This window comes from Ictidomys tridecemlineatus, chromosome 2 (genome assembly GCF_052094955.1).
Source record: "Ictidomys tridecemlineatus isolate mIctTri1 chromosome 2, mIctTri1.hap1, whole genome shotgun sequence".
Taxonomy (NCBI): Eukaryota; Metazoa; Chordata; class Mammalia; order Rodentia; family Sciuridae; genus Ictidomys; species Ictidomys tridecemlineatus.
Window position 1 is genome coordinate 122,298,472 of NC_135478.1, and position 18,172 is coordinate 122,316,643.

General features: G+C 39.0%; 1 protein-coding gene across 3 annotated transcripts in view; it reads left to right on the plus strand.

Moving 5' to 3' along the window:
* Positions 1–18,172, plus strand: part of Vopp1 (VOPP1 WW domain binding protein) — a 97,547-nt gene that overhangs the window by 32,783 nt on the left and 46,592 nt on the right. The window contains exons 2-3 of one of the 3 annotated variants that reach the window (XM_078039714.1): positions 2,792–2,934; positions 17,044–17,102. The exons of 1 other annotated variant lie outside the window; for it this stretch is intronic. Coding sequence is in view for 1 of the 2 variants with exons in the window: in XM_005337408.5 (XP_005337465.1) it covers positions 17,044–17,102 (59 nt within the window). In the remaining variant the exon portion in view is untranslated. The remainder of the gene's footprint in view (positions 1–2,791; positions 2,935–17,043; positions 17,103–18,172) is intronic. One more of the 3 variants, XM_005337408.5, reaches the window with a different exon arrangement.

Here is an 18,172-nt window from a genome sequence, read left to right on the forward strand (position 1 = left end):
TAAATGATTAAAGTGATGGATTTGTTAACTACCTGCCCTAAGTTCATCATTACACAATATAAAATATGGATAAGAGATTAAATTGTACCTTGTAATATTATGTGTCAAAAAATAAAATAAAATGTTTTTTTAAAAAAGAAGAAAGGGTTTTGTGACCATAGCAGGTGGGAAGCCATAATTAATGGGGAACCCCTGGAGATTTCATAGCTGGGAGATGTTGTGTTATGGTAGGTTCTTTCTGGGGTCTTTGACAGAGCCCTACATAGCCCCCTATGCTTTGTAGCATCCTATGAGAAGTTAGGGGGTGGGCTTGGGGTCAACCACCACCCAGACAGGACACCAGGTACTAGAGGTCATGGGCATTGTCTAGGATGCTGGAGTGATTCTGGGATTGGCTTAGCTCTCCCTTCTCCCTTAGTCTTTACCTGTATCTCCTTTTTCTCCCATCAGCAAGCTTATCTCTTGGCCCCTATTATCAGCAAGGATGGGAGTGGTTTTGATGGCAAGATAGGAAAGTGCTGGGGAGAGACAGGGCTTGATAGTCACATGGATGGAGTGGAAGAAGGGGAACTGGGGATGGCATTTGGCCAGTGTGAAGGTGGTGTTCTGTTCCCTGAAATCAAGAGCACTGGGTGGCAGAGGCTTTCAGCATTGGAGATGTCTGGTATGAGGTTCCTGTGGGAAGATTTTCTTACACCTGGTCAAGATTCTATGCAGCAGCTAGACAAATGTCTCCCTGGCTCAGGAGAGAGACCCTTCTAATGTTGTGCAGCAACTTATTCTGGTATTCTGTCATTAGAAGGGCACCTGCAAGAAGGCTATAGCTAGAGAAATGTGTGGGCCCAGCCAGAATGGGATCAGAACTGGGCAAATCCTACAGTCAGCTCAAAAGTAAAAACCCAGTTCTGGGAAGATACAGAGATTGGGACTCTGAATTACAGATGCTGAGATAATATCTTTGAGTTTCCTTTGAATCAGAGTGAGGCTTTTAGCAGCCCCAACTTCCTGACACAGCTGCTTACAGCTGACACAGTGAGAGTTGGCCCGAGTCATAGGTGCTATCACCAGGCTAAGCACTGGCCAAAACTGAAGAATTTACAAAATTATATGAGAAATGAAGCAACAGATGATTGTCTTTTGACAGTGGAATTTATCAACAGAATCTAGGTATTTGAACTAGAAAATCAGACGATATCTATCGGGTTGTATGTGTTTGTAGAAATTTTTATCAGCTGCTTACATTTGCTATTTCTTTACTTTGGTAGTACATTATCTTTTCTCCATCTCCTATTCTCCTAAGGGGGGAGAGGAGCACATGAAATAATTTCCAATATACCTTTTAACAAGAATAACGCAAAGGTAGCTATTAGAACTGGTAGCTGACAGAGATGAGAGACAGTCATAAAATGTTTGTTTGATATTATTCCACAAATGAGTTGTTCAAGGCAGAAAAGCCATTGCTTATTTACAGGACTTAAATGAGTTGTTTTGCTTTTAGAACTGATTTCTACCATCTTCCTTCCTGTTATATTTTCATTCACCTTCCTACCACCAACCTACACACCTGTAAGACAAAAAGGAAAAAAATGAGGGTCAGAGGAAACTAGAAATAATCAGATGAGCTGAACCCATGAAATATACTGAATGTAGCTGTAAGTCAGAGGTGGGTAAGAAAGTCCCTCAGATCATGTGTCCATCGTGTTTTGGGTATATATTTCCTTTAATTTTTGAGCACATGGTATGCCCGTGTTTTCCTGTTTATGAGAATGAGAGGAAGTGAGTAGAAATTACCTGTATTAATCAATTTTCTTTTGTTGTAACAAAGGACCTGAGGCTGGATACTTTATGAACAAAAGAAGTTTATTTAGCTCATAGTTTTGGGGGCTGATCAGTCAGGCAGTTCCATCTCTTTGGCCTTTGATAAGAGCCTCTCTGGCTGTTTCACAGCATGATGAAATGTTGCAAAAAGCAACATTGCTATATGCAGAAGGAACTGTAGAGTAAGACAGGAAGCAAGAGAGAGTCAAGGGCAATGCTTGTTCTTTTTATGACAGCCTCTCCTCTCAGGAACTAACCAGGTCCTGTAAGAACTGTCTCCATCTCTTTCAAGGGTGATGATCCAGTAACTTAATTACCTCCCATCTCTTAAGAGTTCCACCACCTCTCACATCATCAAACTGGAAATCATTGTAATTGTGTAAAGCTACCAAAGAAGAAGTATAGGGGTATAGAATGAGAGGGTCTGGCTCTCTAGGGGAAGGGAGGTGGCATCAAAGTCCTCATTGATAGATTCATGTTTAGGAACAAATTCATATTTAAATTAAATAGCAGTTAGGTGGTATTGAGATAGGGTGCCATGGGTTTGGAATGGGGATTCACTGGTATATTGAAGCCCCAGGAAATAGTCTGGGACTTTGCAGGGCCAGAGAAGGGACTGGAGGTGCTTGACCTGAGAGAGGCATCTGAGCTAGAGACACAGGCCCAGGTTAGGGTATGGCCTTGTATCCTGGGAGCTCTGGGATGGGGGCTGAGGTTTCTGGGTGAGCAGTGTTAAAATGAGGTGTGAGATTTTAAAATAGTATGATCTAGGTTTGTAGTTGATTGTGGTCTAAGGCATTTGAATTAATTTGCATAATAAATGATCATCATCTCCACATTGATAACTGAGAATAGAAGGCCAGGTGGGATTTAGGACTAAAATGAGCACCCTTTGATGCATCCACATAGCAAACATATAATCCTGTTTTTGTTTATTCTATATCTAACTCCTCTTTTCCATTCTCCCTTTAAGGGAATTTCTTTGGGTGGACAGTAAGAGGATTTCTGCAGAAGCTGAGAGATGGGAATTTCCAGGCCTGAGACTGAGTCCGGAAGCTTCCCTAATATCTTACCTCACAATGCTACCACTTCCTCTCTTGTAGCTAGAAGCCCAAGGTAAACAACACATAATCAATAATCCTGATCCCTAAAGCTGACTCGAGGAGTTTTCTTTTGTGTTATGGGAAATTATAAATCAGAGTATTGTAAGGGACAGCTCTCTGGAGATCCTTAGACGGGACCTTCCTGAGGTAAAACTACCTGAGGGGTAGACAGTGGTGACCTTCCTGAGAGGGATGTTGTATTCTGCCTTGTCCCCTTGGGTGCTGCCCCATGGGAACACGTATGTAGAAGGTGCAGATAAATAAGCCTCTCCGTTTGTCCTGGAGGTAGTTGATTGAACCAGCTTTAGTAATTGCCAGGTTTCTGTTCTCGAGACTGAAAGGCCCAGGGGTTACTCCAATTGAACTGGGCTGACTGGGCTGCGCAAAATAACCACACAAGAGACACAAACACCTTTTCTTTGGGGTCACTGTGACGGCTCTTCTGACCTTAAGGGTCCGCAGGGAGAAAGAGAGAGAGAGAGTGTGCGCGTGAGCACAAGCGCACACACACACATTGACCCCTTTTATTGAGGAGAAGCTATTCAAATGAGGCAAGGGGTCAGGTTTCAGAGGGCTGAGTCTATCTTCATGATGTCCACTGTCTGCAGGTTTACTGACATCTGGGTAGGCCACACACAAGAGCACAGTAAGAGAAGGGGACACACACAAGGCACTTCCATGGAAGATTCTATCCTAAACAGGGCAAGGGGTTATATTACAAAGGAACAGGTGAGCATAGCTTCACTCATGGGGCTGTAGCAAGACATACCCACACGAGACACCTACCCTCGAACCCAAGAAGGGTGGGGAAAGCTCTGCCACATTTCTGCGACTGAGCACCTCAGCACCCAGCCGGGGAGTGTGACTCAGTCTTGTGCAAGGTTGGTCTCCCACAAGTAATCATTCTTGTGAGCTGGTGTTAAACAGAAAATGATCAAGTTGATGGTGTTCAGGATTGAGACAGAACTGACACTTAATGTTCTTAGCCCTCAAAATTTTAGCTTATACATGTGCAACATCTGAGTTCAGCCATCCAGTTATCCTCAGTTCCACTTTCTACAGTTTAGTTACATGTGGTCAGCCACAGCCTTAAAGTACAAAAAAAAAAAATAGTAAGGTATTTTGAGAGAGCAAGAGAGAAACTATATTCATATAACTCTTATCACAATTGTTGTTATGTTATATTTTATTATTATTATCATGCCTAATTTATAAATTAAAATTTATCATAGATATGTATATATAGGAACTTCATAGTATATATAGGGTTTAGGTACTAGCTATGGTTTCAAATGTACACTGGGAGTCTAATTCCCCAGATAAGAATCAAGTGAATATACTTTTTAATAATAGTGTATCAGGACAACACAGAACTACCTTTCTGTTTCACCCCAAAATTTGTCTATGAAAATTAGCCCCTTAACTTTTAAAAGTAAATCTATTCAAAAGAGAAAACAGTCTTCTAGACCCTTGGAAATAGCTTTTTGACTTTAGTATAGAATCCCAGGCGGGAGGCCTGACTCAGGGGGTCCTATCAAATCAGGTCTAGTTGTAAACTTTTAGTTTGTTCTAATTCACTATGGTTGAGTTCATAGGTTCTGTGTTCCCACTATCCATAGAGATATCATTGAATTTGAACTGCATCTTTGGATGGGTTTTTTGTGACTATGGTTCTCAAGAGTAAGCCCTCACAGTACTGGATATGACAACTTGCCAGAAGATGCATATAGTAGTTGTACATGTGCAAGGCACTTTGTATGCCTTATTTCATTTAAACTTCAAGACAAGATAGGAATATGTCCTCTCCTTTTTGTAGAAGAACCCAGCTAGATGGCATCTGGTGACCTGACCAAGGCAACTCAAGCACAGAAGCAGGTGTTTGGCCAAGAAGTCATATTGCCTTTAAAATGTGGGTGACACCAACATGGATTCAGCCTGAAGGCATGTTTTAGTCACATCTCAACTTTTTTCAATTTCTAGTACATCTTTAAGTGAGAATGTAGACATTCGGGAATTTATGTCATCGAAGAATCTAACATGCACTCCTTCTAAAATGTAATCAAAGTGGGAGGGAGATACAAAACTTGTTAGAAAATTCTTATCCACTTTTTTTGACATTTTGTTCCTGCCTATAATACTTAATTTTTTAAGGCATTTCTGTCCAAAAAAGGGTGAAAAGTTGACATTTATTCCTTAGTCTTGATTATTAAGTTTTGGATTTACTGGCAGAGATTTTGGCCCAACTGGAGAAGAGGGTATATTTCAGTTGTTCCATTCTGGGGGTACAGTCATTGGAAACAACCAGCGTTTCACTGTTTTCAGCCACCTCCTATGATATCATTCAAAGCAGGTGCCCCAATTACAGGTCAGATGGTTGCAAAGCAGACCTGGAGACTTTTCTGTACCCCAGCTCTTACATTCTATGTGATTACATTTAAAAGGGTGGGTTTTCTGGATTAGGCCCTTAGGAAGAGCATCCAAAGGTTTGGGCTCTGTTCAGTGCTTTTGTTGGAGTAGGGCCCATAATTAAGATTGATTATATTCATTAGTTGCCAGCAAATAACAGTAGCACTGATATTTCCATCTGTTATCACTGCTTTCAGACCATTCTAATTAAATCTCCCAGTCATCAATTTTTGAATGAATGCTGTTTTGTGGCATTTGGAAAATTTGTCACATAAACCTTTCTGGCTGAAGCCCACATATCATTTCACATTGTTCTGTGTTCCAAAGTCGTACCTCTAAATATTTTTATCAGCTAAAAACTCTTTTCTGAGCTTACAAGATATTTTTTTCATGGGTCATCTCCTGGATGAACTTTGGGCTCCATTCCTTTGTGATTTATTTGTGATATGTTAGCCATTCTGAGCACAGCCTCCTTAGCAAAACTGATCAGAGCTGTGTGCCTTATTTTATGCTGAGGTGAGGAATGATGAAAAATAGTGTTTCTAGTAAGTTATAAAACTTATTTCAGAGGTACAGTAATGCAGTAATAGGGTCTTTCATAGGAATTCAGTTGTCATTTTAGTTTTCTGTTAGCTAGTAAAATGATGCCTACAATAAATCTTGGGCCATTTTCTTGTGTAAGATATGGTGGACATTCCAAAGGACAGGAATTTGGATTTTAGTGACATCTCTCCACCATCAGAGAAAATATGCAGACATTGTAGACCAGCAGACCTTAAGTCAAATCTCAACCTTCCACTTGTTTCTTGTGCTATCTTTGTAAGTTAATTCACATCTGTGAGAGCTTTGTTTGACTATTTGTAAATGGATATGCCTCCTAACTCAGAGGGGTTATGCTTTTAAGTGAGATTTTGTATGAAAAGCAATTGTAGATAATAAGCATTCCACATATATGACAGCTATTGTTTTTACCTTCTGATTGAATTAGAGTGAAAAGATGCTCTTCATCATTAGGCATTAGGGAAATGACAGTTTAAACTAGTATGACATGAAATTCATCTGGAAAAATAGGAGACCCAGAATAGTCAAAGCAATCCTTAGGCAAGAAGAGTGAAGCAGGTGGCACCACTATACCAGATCTTAAACTATACTTCAGAGCAATAGTAACAAAAACAGCATGGTATTGGCACCAAAACAGACTTGTAGACCAATGGTACAGAATAGAGGACACAGAGACTAACCCACATCAATACAGCTATCTCATATTAGACAAAGGTGCCCAAAACTCACATTGGAGAAAAGATAGCTTCTTCAACAAATGGTGCTGGGAAAACTGGAAATCCATATGTGCAAAGTGAAATTAGCCCCTCTCTCTCACCATGCACAAAACTCAACTCAAAGTGGATCAAAGACCTAGGAATTAAACCAGAGACCTGTGCCTAATAGAAGAAAAAGTAGGCCCAAATCTGCATTATGTGGGATTTGGCCCCAACTTCCTTAATAAGACGAGTATAGTGCAAGAAATAAAATCAAGAATCAATAAATGAGATGAATTCAAACTAAAAAACTTCTTCTCGGCAAAAGAAACAATCAGTGGGGTGAATAAAGCCTATAGAATGGGAGCCAATTTTTACCACACACACACATCAGATAGAGCACTAATCTCTAGGATATGTAAAGCACTCAAAAATCTTAACACCCCCCCCCCAAAAATCCAATCAATAAACGGGCCAGAGAACTGAACAGATACTTCTCAGAGATGATATACACTCGATCAACAAATATATGAAAAAATGTTCAACATCTTTAGCAATTAGAAAATGCAAATCAAAACTACTCTAAGATTTCATCTCACTTCAGTCAGAATGGCAGCTTTTAAGAATACAAACAACAATAAATGTTGGTGAGAATGTGGGGGGAAAGGTGCACTCATACATTGCTGGTGGGACTGCAAATTGGTGCAGCCAATCTGGAAAGCAGTATGGAGTTTCCTTGAAAAACTTCGACTGGAACCACCATTTGACCCAACTGTCCCACTTCTTGGTTTATAAGCAAAAGACTTAAAATCAGCATACTTTAATAGCACAGCCACATCAATGTTTAGAGTAGCACAATTCACAATAGCTAAATTGTGGAATTAACCTAGATGCCCTTCAGTAGATGAATGAATAAAAACTATGGTATATATACACGATGGAATATTATTCAGCAATAAAAGAGAATTAAATTGTGGCATTTGCAGGTGAATGGATGGATGCCAAATGTTTTTTCTGATGTGAAGATGCTGATCCATAATGGGGATGGGGTAGAGGGTAGCATGGGGGGAAACTTTAGATAGGAGGGGATGGAAGTGGGCAGAGGGGTAGGAAAGACAGTGGAATGAGATGGACATCATTACCCTAAGTACATGTATGAAGACACAAATGGTATGACTCTACTTTGTGTACATCCAGACATGAAAAATTGTTCTCTGTATGAGTACTATGAATTCAAATGCATTCTGCTGGCCTATATAACAAATTAGGATAAATAAATTTAAAAAAACTACTATGAGATACTAATGTAGTACCAAATTGTTATTTTCTAAGAGACAGATGAAAAGTGTTGGCAAGGTTATGGAGAAACCAGAGCCTTTTTTGTTGTTGTTGGGAATATAAAGTAGTGTTGCTGCTTTGGAAATCTTTGACAGTTTCTCAAAAAGTTATATGTGAGCTGGGCATGGTGGTGCACAGCTGTTATCCCAGCTGCTTGTAAGGCTGAAGCAGGAGGATCACAAGTTTGAGGCTAGCCTACATACCTTAACAAGATCCTGCCACAAAATAAAAAATAAAATAGAAAGGGCTAGGGATGTAGATCAGTGGTAAAGCTCCCCTAAAGTCAATCCCCAGTACCAAAACAAGAACCACAAAACAATAATAACAACAACAACAAATGCAAGCCAGGTGCAATGGTGTGTGCCTATAATCTCAAGTACTCTGGAGGCTAAGGCAGGAAGATCACTTGAGCACAGGAATTGAAGGCCAGCCTGGACAACATAGCCAAACCCTGCCTTAGAAACAAAAAAGAAAATGAAAGAAAGAAAGAAAGAAAGAAAGAAAGAGAGAGAGAGAGAGAGAGAGAGAGAGAGAGAGAGAGAGAGAGAGAAAGAAAGAAAGAAAGAAAGAGGGAGGGAGGGAGGGAGGGAGGGAGGAAGGAAGGAAGGAAGGAAGGAAAAGTTATGTGAGGAGTTATCACGAGGGCTGGCAGTTTGGGACATGCATGCAATGTTTAATCAGGATTATTCACAATAATCAAAACATAGAAACAATCCATATGTCTATCAGCTGGTGAGTGGATAAATAAACATGTAGTATATCCATTCAATGGAATACTGCAAAGAAGTGCTGATATGTACAACAGGATAGATGGATTGAATGCAGACATAAAAGACTATAACTTGCATAATTTCATTTAATTGAACCTTGTAGAAAAGGCACAACTATAAAAATAGAAAGCAGGAAAGTACTGCCATGGTTTGGAATAGCAGATGGAGTTCACTACAGAATGGCATGAGGGAACTGTTTGGGGAAAAGGAAATATTCTAAGACTGGATTGGGGTGATGGAAATATGACTGTATACATTTCATAAAGTTTACCAAACTGTACTTTGAAAATGAATGACTTTTATAGTATACAAATTAAGCCTCAGTAAACTGAGCTTGAAGTCACCTATCTCATGAATTATACTTTAAATGGATAATTGTTTAAAAAGATGTCGTGGTTTTCAGACCTGTTATGCTACATGAGAATGAGTAAGACTTCTAAATGTCTGAGTGTCTATGGGGTTTTCCGGTGGAACTCCCCTTTTGCATTAATCTAAGACTCTTATATTCCCCTTGCTTTGGCCACAACAGTTTCTAGCTATTGTTAGAAGAATTTAAGGCTTAAACTAAGAGATATTTTTTAACATAATTTTCCCTATAAATTTAGCTTAAACGATTACATTCTTTTTCATATTAATATATGTGCGTGTGTGTATGTGTATGTGTGTGTGTGTATTATTGCATCAGTGAAATTAAACATGCATTTTGGTGCAGTGGGGGCGGGGAGAACCAGGGAATCACATCCCCAGACCTTTTGAATTTTTTTCTTATCTTTCTTTATTTCTTTTCTTTTCTTACTCCTCTGTTACTTTTTACTTAATCCCTAGTTGGATAATTTTCTTTTTGTTTGTAACCATTTATATTTCTGTATGCTAAATATCTCTTAATATCAACTTTTCATTTCCATCTTGGATACTAGGTGGTCTGCTTTTTAAAGTAAAATTTATTTGAGATTTAAAATAAAATTCTATGAGTTCTATACAGAAAATTTGAAGACTACTTAAATCTACAATGGAAAGAAATCATCTCTACTATAACTGAAAAGATAATTAACTATCAGTATTTTGGTACTTACCTATTTTAATTTCTTCCTCCTACAATTTATAACAAAAATCCCTGATTCTAGGTATACTGTTTTACTGGTTTTTAAAGGCAGTATATTTTCATTTTAGCATATATTAGTATCTCTATTTCAAATGCTGACTAATACATCTTTTGATTGTAATATTTTGTTAACCAAAATTAAACTTTAAGTGTAATTTGAAATTTTATATCTTAAAATATAAATTTCAAATTTTTATTTTTGGTTATTTCTAGTTTTAAATTTTTTTTAGTAATGCTTATTCAATTATTAATACTGTTTCTGTGGGTAAATGTCATAACCTCACTGAAATTATATATATATTTCTGGATTTTTTTTGATACATGTTGAAAAATTTTCCTCCTGAGACATTACATTTATTTTTCCAGTAGTATTATGTGATATGGCTTTTGCCTTATACCTTTGTCAACAGTGGATGCTTAATAAAATTAAAAAATAAAAATAAAACCACATTATGATTTATACTTATTTGATTATTAATGAATACTGTGTCTTAATTTTTATTATTTGGGAATGAGATTTTTACCTGCTTGAGTTGGAGACCTTGAAAAAACCTGCTCTCTTACTTAAAAACTGAAGCAGAAAAATCAAAGAAAATTTATTCAGAGTAAGTCATGAGAGTTCACAGAATTTTCCCAGGGATATGTGGCTGGGACTAATTTATGTCTTACACTAAAAAATTTCCACAGAATCTTCAAAAGTAGGCAGTACCAGAACTCTGATCATTACTTGTGGCAGAATCTGAATTGCTGATGTGTTTTCTTCTATAAGTGGAGGATGTTAAAAGTTTCTCTGTGTTCTTTCCTTTAATAAGTGATGCTTGTGAGAAGCCTCATACTCTTATCTGTAAAAAAAATAGTCAAGAGGTGTTTCTTTTCATAAACCCAGGGATTAAGTAATTAGCACATAGGGAATTGATGAAAATTCCAGCATGGGAATTTAAAGTATGATCATTCCTATTTATTAATTGAAATTCAGAGACCTTTAGATAATTACCCTCAAGGGGTATGTCATCCTCTGCATAAATTCCTGTCCTGACTTGAATGGGCCTCTCACAGCTGCCCTCTGCCTCTGTCTCAGGTCCTGAGTACCAGAGCAGCCAGCATCCAAGAGGCTTCCTTTGTTCTCAGTCTCTACAGAGTGTAAAGTGCCCACTCTAATTGGGTTGGAACTGTGAACAGCCAGGATCTCATTGCCTGTGTGTCAAGTTCAGCTTTTGATGAATGTGAAAGCAGCACTGTGGCTTAGCAGGGGCCTCTCACCTTTGACAAAGACAGACTCCTGGGGCTGATCCTGCTGGGCTGTCCCACCATTTCAAAGCAAATCAGGAACTTACTGGCTCAGGACAGACTGTTTGGCTAAAACTATGGACATGATAAGTAAAATAAAGGCCTATTCTTTCAGGTGTGTGTGGGGGGGGGGGGGGGCTATTTCTGTCAGTCTTTAGGGAACCATGGTGGTATCTTGCAAAACAGGTAGAATTTAGGAGTGGGTAAGAACCCCTAAAACACTAGTTTGCTAGTTTGCAATTCACCTGAAGATCTCACCTCAACTTCTACATTGAACAAAGGGGAAAGGTAGAATTTAAACAAAATTCACATTGATTTGAATCTCTTAGACCCTGCTATTTATTTCTGGGTGTCCCAAAGTCACAGCTTCAAATTCTCACAAATTCAACCATGTCTTAGTGTGGTACAACTATTCCTTTAACTTGGGATTGAAAAAAGTGTTTATTATTTAATTTGGAAATTGTGTCCTGGGTCCTCCCATATTCTGTACAGGTAGATGTGGAAGAGTTTGTGTCAATTCAGGATTACTCTTGGAGATTAGCAAGGATTTGTTCTTCTGGTCTTATTTGGATCCTGACTAAATATGGGTAACTATTTTTAGGATGGCTTAACTACCTCTGTAGGTATCCTGATCCTTGAATTCTTTTTTGAGTACAGATGTATTACAGACCTTTCCAGTTGAAATCATAGATTCCCTCAGTTGAGTTGTTCCTGATGTTAGCATTTTCTCATGATCCTGGATACTTTGTTAATAGTCTATACATTGTATATTACTACTCTTTGTGATCTCTTAAAGAAGAGATGTGTTGTTTCTGTTGTACTTATGAAAGAAATATTACACAATAAGTTCATGGAGGGCCTGTTGTTTGCCCAGAACTTAGTACAATGTCCTGACTACTGAGGATGCAAGATAACAGCTGGCCTCTTCTGACAGATATTAAAGATTTATGTTCTGTTTTGGTAGATGGTCAGTCTTTAGGGAACCATGGTGGTATCTTGCAAAACAGGTAGAATTTAGGAGTGGGTAAGAACCCCTAAAATTGACTTTTTTTTTAAGAGGGATTTTTTCTTTTTGGAAACCAAATCTTGCATAAATATAATGTATTCCATATTTAGAATCTTTGTCCTTAAGAATTTTGAAAGCATTGGCTTTTGCTTAGAGGATAAATGATTATAATAAAACAAGCCTTGGATTCATTATCATTTATCCCAGACAAATAAGAAAGCTTGCTTTAAGATACACATTTAAGGACAGAGATGCTATCTGGCTGTGGCATTCATTGAACTAGGTAGGTCTCAATATGATATATTTAATTTCATTTTCTTCATAAAGGAATTTGAGAGATTAAGCAGGGAAAAGTCTATTCTTTTTTAGAAATAAGGAATTTCAGACACGGACTAAATGGCAATGTGGTTGGTAAGTGTCAGTGAGAACCAGAATCTATTTGTCTAGTTCTTTGATTCATGTTCCTCTGTGGGTTCTTCTTTGTCCCTCTACCTGGGTGCTTCTTGCAGTAAGACTGAACACAGTACCTTCTTTTTCACTTTCCCCAGTCCACGCCCCCTGCTTGCTGTTGGAAACCATCTCTGAGAGCCCACTAGTGTTTGGGAATGCTCAGGAAACCTTCTTTCCTCATTCTTCACAAACTTCCCTTTAGACCACAGCTCCTCAGTTCCCGCTGGCTGGCTTTGCCTGCATACTGGAGCTTATCCTAGATTTGGACCTGGTAGGTGAAGCGGTCCTTCTCAGGGAACTTCAAGTTGATGTTATCTGCTCCTCAACCCTGGGTTGTTTCCTGTAGGAATTTTCCTCTCTACCTCCTAAGAAACTACTCTGCATTCTAACCACAAGGGTGTGTTCTCTTGCATCATTCTGCAGACTGGCTGACATCTAGTATTCAGTTGGCAAGCATTTATTAAAGAAAGGCTCAACAATACAAATAATCCAGACTTCTGAGGCCTCATCCAGCCTCATTAATTAATTGAAATTTCAACTAATTAATGAGACTTTATAAATTTGTGGTCTTCATATTACTTAACTGTCAAGTGGAATAATGCCACATATTAACTTTAGTGCGATATTATATGTACACCTAATTATAATCTTACCACTCCTTAGAAGAAAGCTGTTGCAAAAATTCAGCTACCAAACCAGTGAAGATGTTTCCTATATATTATAAAATTTCAAAAGCTTACACTATTTTCAGTAGCGACAAAAGCAAGCTGTATTTTAATGCTAGGTAGCTCAGTAGAAAAGGTGTTTTCTGCTTTAGGAAATATAGCTATCCATTTCTGCTTTAGGAAATGTAGCTATCCATTTTCTTTTTATTTGTCTGTGGTATTGGGGATCAAAAAAACCCAGCAAGAACTTCATGCATGCTGGGCAGACACTCTACCACTGAGCCACATCCCTAGCCCAACAATCATCCATTTTCTTAAAAGTGGCTTTTAAAAAGGAATGATGTGGGGTTTATACTTAGGTAAGAAAAAGTCATCAACAAATAACTGTGAATGAGAATGAGCAATGAGTAGGCACCAGTGAAGTTACAGAATATCCCAGCAAAAGTGCCAGAAAGAGGGCTGGGGACATAGCTCAGTTGGTAGAGTGCTTGCCTTACCTGTACAAGGCCCTGGATTCAATCCTCAGCACCCGCCCTCCAAAAAAAAAAGCCAGAAAGAAATTTTGGGAGGTATGAGGAAGAGTGGAATAGAAATGATGCCCTCACAAGGGAGGGACCCAGGAATAGAGTGTGTGTGATTTTCTTGTGAGCACTAAATTTATAGTATCTGTGCTACTTGGTTGCTTCTGGCTAAGAAGTGATATGTGCATACATGTCATGATAGCCCTTAGTAAGTGTTTTCAGTCTCAGAACAGTGGGTTTTATTGTTTCATGTATTTATTTGGGGGTGCTAGGGATCAAACCCAGGGCTTTGTGCATGCTAAGCATGTATTCCATCACTGAGCAACACCTCCTGCCCTCAAAACTGTTTTTTTTTAAATCCTTTCAACTTTACTTTTTGTTTTAATGTGAAAAATACTCAATCAAACTATATAAAATATATCCTCAGAGAAATTTCATCCCTCCTTCCACCCCACCCAGACTCCAGAGTAAGCATGTTCATTAGTTTTTATTGTTCACTCCCTGATATTCTTTTCTGTAAAAAGCCAAATGTACCATTTTCCTTTTTCATAGAGGATTGCACAAGGTGTGCACCCTTTTGCATAATGTGGATTCACTTGGAAATATCTTGGAAATATCTGGGGTCTCTGAGAACTGCATTCTTTTGGGCTTCATAGTACTCTGGAATGTGAGTGAGCTGTCGTTTATTATTCAGCCTTCTCTGAACAGGCATTTGCCTCATTCCTAGGATTTTGACATTAGAAATAATGCCACAATAAGTAATCCTGTGCACATGGTATTTCATATTTGTGAAGAAGAATCATAAGCAATTAAAGAGAAATACATCAGTAGTTTTCCTGACATTTTTGTAAATGTCTTTACCAATAGCCATGTCTGAGAATACCTGGGAGTTGCACTGCATATATATAACAGTTCAGTGCATTTATTGAACACCCACATACATAAATTCAAATACACACTCTACACACACACACTAGAAGTGCAGCTGAAGGTCAAAAAGGTGGAGGCTGGAAGAGTGTACTTTCCTCAAATTTCTTAACCTACCAACGACAGAGCTGGGAGTACCATAAGTTCTGAATGTCTTCCTGTGCCTGTCTTTCTGCTATCTTGTAGTCTTAGAACAGTGCTAGGGAGCTGGAGCCAAACAAAATAGGCTTCTCAGGGTAATGTTGGTTAGGCCAGGAGAAACAATGCCAAGGAGTGTTTATTTCATTATTATATTAAAAAAAACTTTGAGCAAAACACCCACCCTTTTCTGAGCAGGACACTCACTAAGGGTTTAAATTTGTGACATGGTATTCCTAACATTCACATATCTAGAGAAAATGTAAATTCAGAAATGCAAAAGTACTTTGAAAGAAAAAAATCCTTTCTAATATTCAATACATCAGTTCTACATTTTTGGCATCTGAAGAACCGGGGGACCTGGGGCTGGTCAATCAAATTAGTGACCACTTTAGATTAGGGAACTCTTGAAAGGGAAATTCCAAAGCAGGCAACGCTGGAGGCAGGAGTCTTTATTTCTCCACATAGGTTTTGTCACCACTGACCCTTGTTCTTTGGCCTGTGGACTAAGTCTCTGCTGAGCTTTCCACAGGAGCAGCCAGCGCTACAGGAAGGGAGGGTTTCAACTAGAGTTCTGATGTTCCCTGACCTTTGGGGCCAGCAGCCATTAGGAGAACCTGTTTCCTGACTATGGCAAGCTTGAGCATCAAGTTCCAAGAAAGTTTGCTTCTGATAGAAAATAAAGTAGACCCATTTAAAGTGACACATGGAAGAAACACCCCGTCTCCCAGTTTATTACAGAAGACTCTGGTGAAATGAATTGTAATTTGGGGCAGAGACCTGAAATTGCTCTTCCCTGCCAAAATAAATTGATTTCTTCGGCTGTCTAAACTTCATTTCTTGAACTGGACAGGAGCTCACCTCAGCTAAATTAAACTCATTTTCCATTAATAAAAACTGGGTCACTCTGGACTGCTTGAGTGTGCTTCTGAGTGTCTTAAAGCACATTCCAGAAAGCCCAGTGTTTCAATGCTATTTTCAAAACTCACCTAATTTAGCTAGCATAACCCATAACATTTGCACACACCTCTCCCTTGGTGTGCTGCTATAGATTTGGGGTCTATTTCTAACTTCGTTATATCTGTCAGTCAGGTCGTAGCAGGAGGGCATCCTTACACACCTAGTGGGGCTGGAGAAAGGCCAAAGGGATGGACCGGCTGCCTGCCTACCTTGGGCCCCTGCCTTGCCCAAAGAAAGCTTGGTTTTCTCTGTGCCTGTTTTCTCTGTGCCTTTGTTTTCTCTGTGCTACTGGTAGCGTTGCTCTACAGTATTCTGGAAGTTTTATTTATACCTAGGGGCCAAGAGACTGGATCTTGGAGGTAGAAGTTGTACAGTATAAAATAGATGCCATACGTGGAGCCATCTTAGAAAAGGTTTATTCAGGGAGGTCAGAGCATTTCTGATTTGAGATCTCCCTGAGCAGTTGGTGACATTGGCTTGTTCTTAATCATTGGAGGTGGGTGTGAGCCACTAGGGTGACATCTGGTCTCCTACTCCAAGGCTTGTGCATATTCAGCTGCCCTACCTTTTTGTTTAGAAACCCATCTCTACAATGTCAGGAGTTGGACTTATTAGGAAAGCCCATTGTTCCCTCTCCCACCTTTCTCTTCCTGCAACTGAGAGAGGGCCTAGGGTGGGCCTCATGGGGGCTGCCCATGAATCCTGACTTACACCATCTGGAAGATATAAGTCCCAACTGTGGGGTGAATAGTTTAAATAAGGCATTTGGGATATTGTGAAATATAAAGATCTAGAAATATTAAAATAGTGGGAGATGTCTTTCAAATTAAAAAAAAATGAGAGGGGGATAAAAATCTTTGTAATACTTTATTTCATGCATTCTTTACTAATCTGAAGAATCATACCATGTAACTTTTTAAAAATGGGACTGGAGATATAGCTTAGTAGAGTGCTTGCTAGCATCTGAGGCCCTGGGTTCAATTACCAGCACCACAAAACAACAACAAAATTTACCTTTCTACTGAAATAGTCACAGTATTTAGAAATGTGGAAAGCCAGTTAAATAATAGGAAAACAAATGCTTACCCCTGTTTTCCTTCCTTTTTAAAAAATTTAAATGAACAGTCATGAGAAACAAGGGTGGGTCTCTCTTTAACTTTTGGCCTGCCCTGATTGATCACTCCAGATTTTCATGCTTTTAAGCTATATTCTCCTCCTTCCTTGTTTGTTTGAGATCTTCTCAACAATATGCAAGTTACTCACCACTGACAAAGTTTCTCTTGCTTCTGTTTCTAGTGCACAGAGGCCAAAAAACATTGCTGGTATTTTGAAGGACTCTATCCAACATATTATATGTAAGTATTTGCCTCTCTGTTGATTTGAATCTGGGGTCATCTCTTTTTTTCTGGGAATTATTTCTTTAATATGTAGTTGCCTGGGTTATGGCATGGGGAAAGCCCAGGCATGACCCAACCTCCACCCCAGGATTTAGCCCTGCCGGTGCTCAAGGATAGCAGGTGGCCTCCCTGAGGGTATTCAGCCTGCTCAGACCAGGCACTCTGAGCACATGAAATAATACTACATGCTCTGTGAGGTATCTGAGCTCCTCCTAAATGAATGGTAAAAAGGTGCAAGGTGTTTTTGGAAGGCAAAACTTACGTTGGTTTATATTTTCCTAAGCAAAGGGAGAAGAACAATTGGAATAGATTTATGTCTTGAGCAAGATAAGAAACAGTTTTCAGCTGAGCTCATGTAGTATGTGCCCTTGTATGGGGAGGAGGGGTGAAAGAGACAGGAGAGAAAGAGAGCCAGAGAGAGAGAGAGAGAGAGAGAGAGAGAGAGAGAGTGTGTGTATGTGTGAAAGAGAAATTACAACTTCATCTCCCTCAAGCCACACCCTAGACAGGTGCAGCTGTAGCTCTGTTCTGCATAGCTCTCCACTCAGGTGGCAGGGACTGTTCCTTCCTGTGCCCTCCTCAGTGTCTGTCAGACTTGCTCTTATGAAAGTGTGCTGGGCTTTCTCCCTATTACTATTATTAATATCTGCTGGGTTAGCCACAAACTCAACACAGCCACCTGCCTAGGTAACTGTATTACCTCTCTAGGATATCAATTACTGTTTTTGTTTGTGTTTTGAAGTTCCATAGGTTTTGTGTGGACTGTTCCAAATCAATTTTTGCCAAAAGCTCTGATATCTTAATTTAATTCTGTAAAACATCAGATTTTTCAATAATATACATAAATTATATTATAGTAGAAGCACAGTACACTCTAGTGTATAGACTAATTAGACAGGAAATGCATACTACAGCCAGCCAGACACAGGTTATCCCCAAATTGCATCTATTCTAAATGTATAGACTTTTTCCCTTGTCATTTCCCTCTAAACAATAGAGTGTAACTACTATTTACATAGAATTTGCAT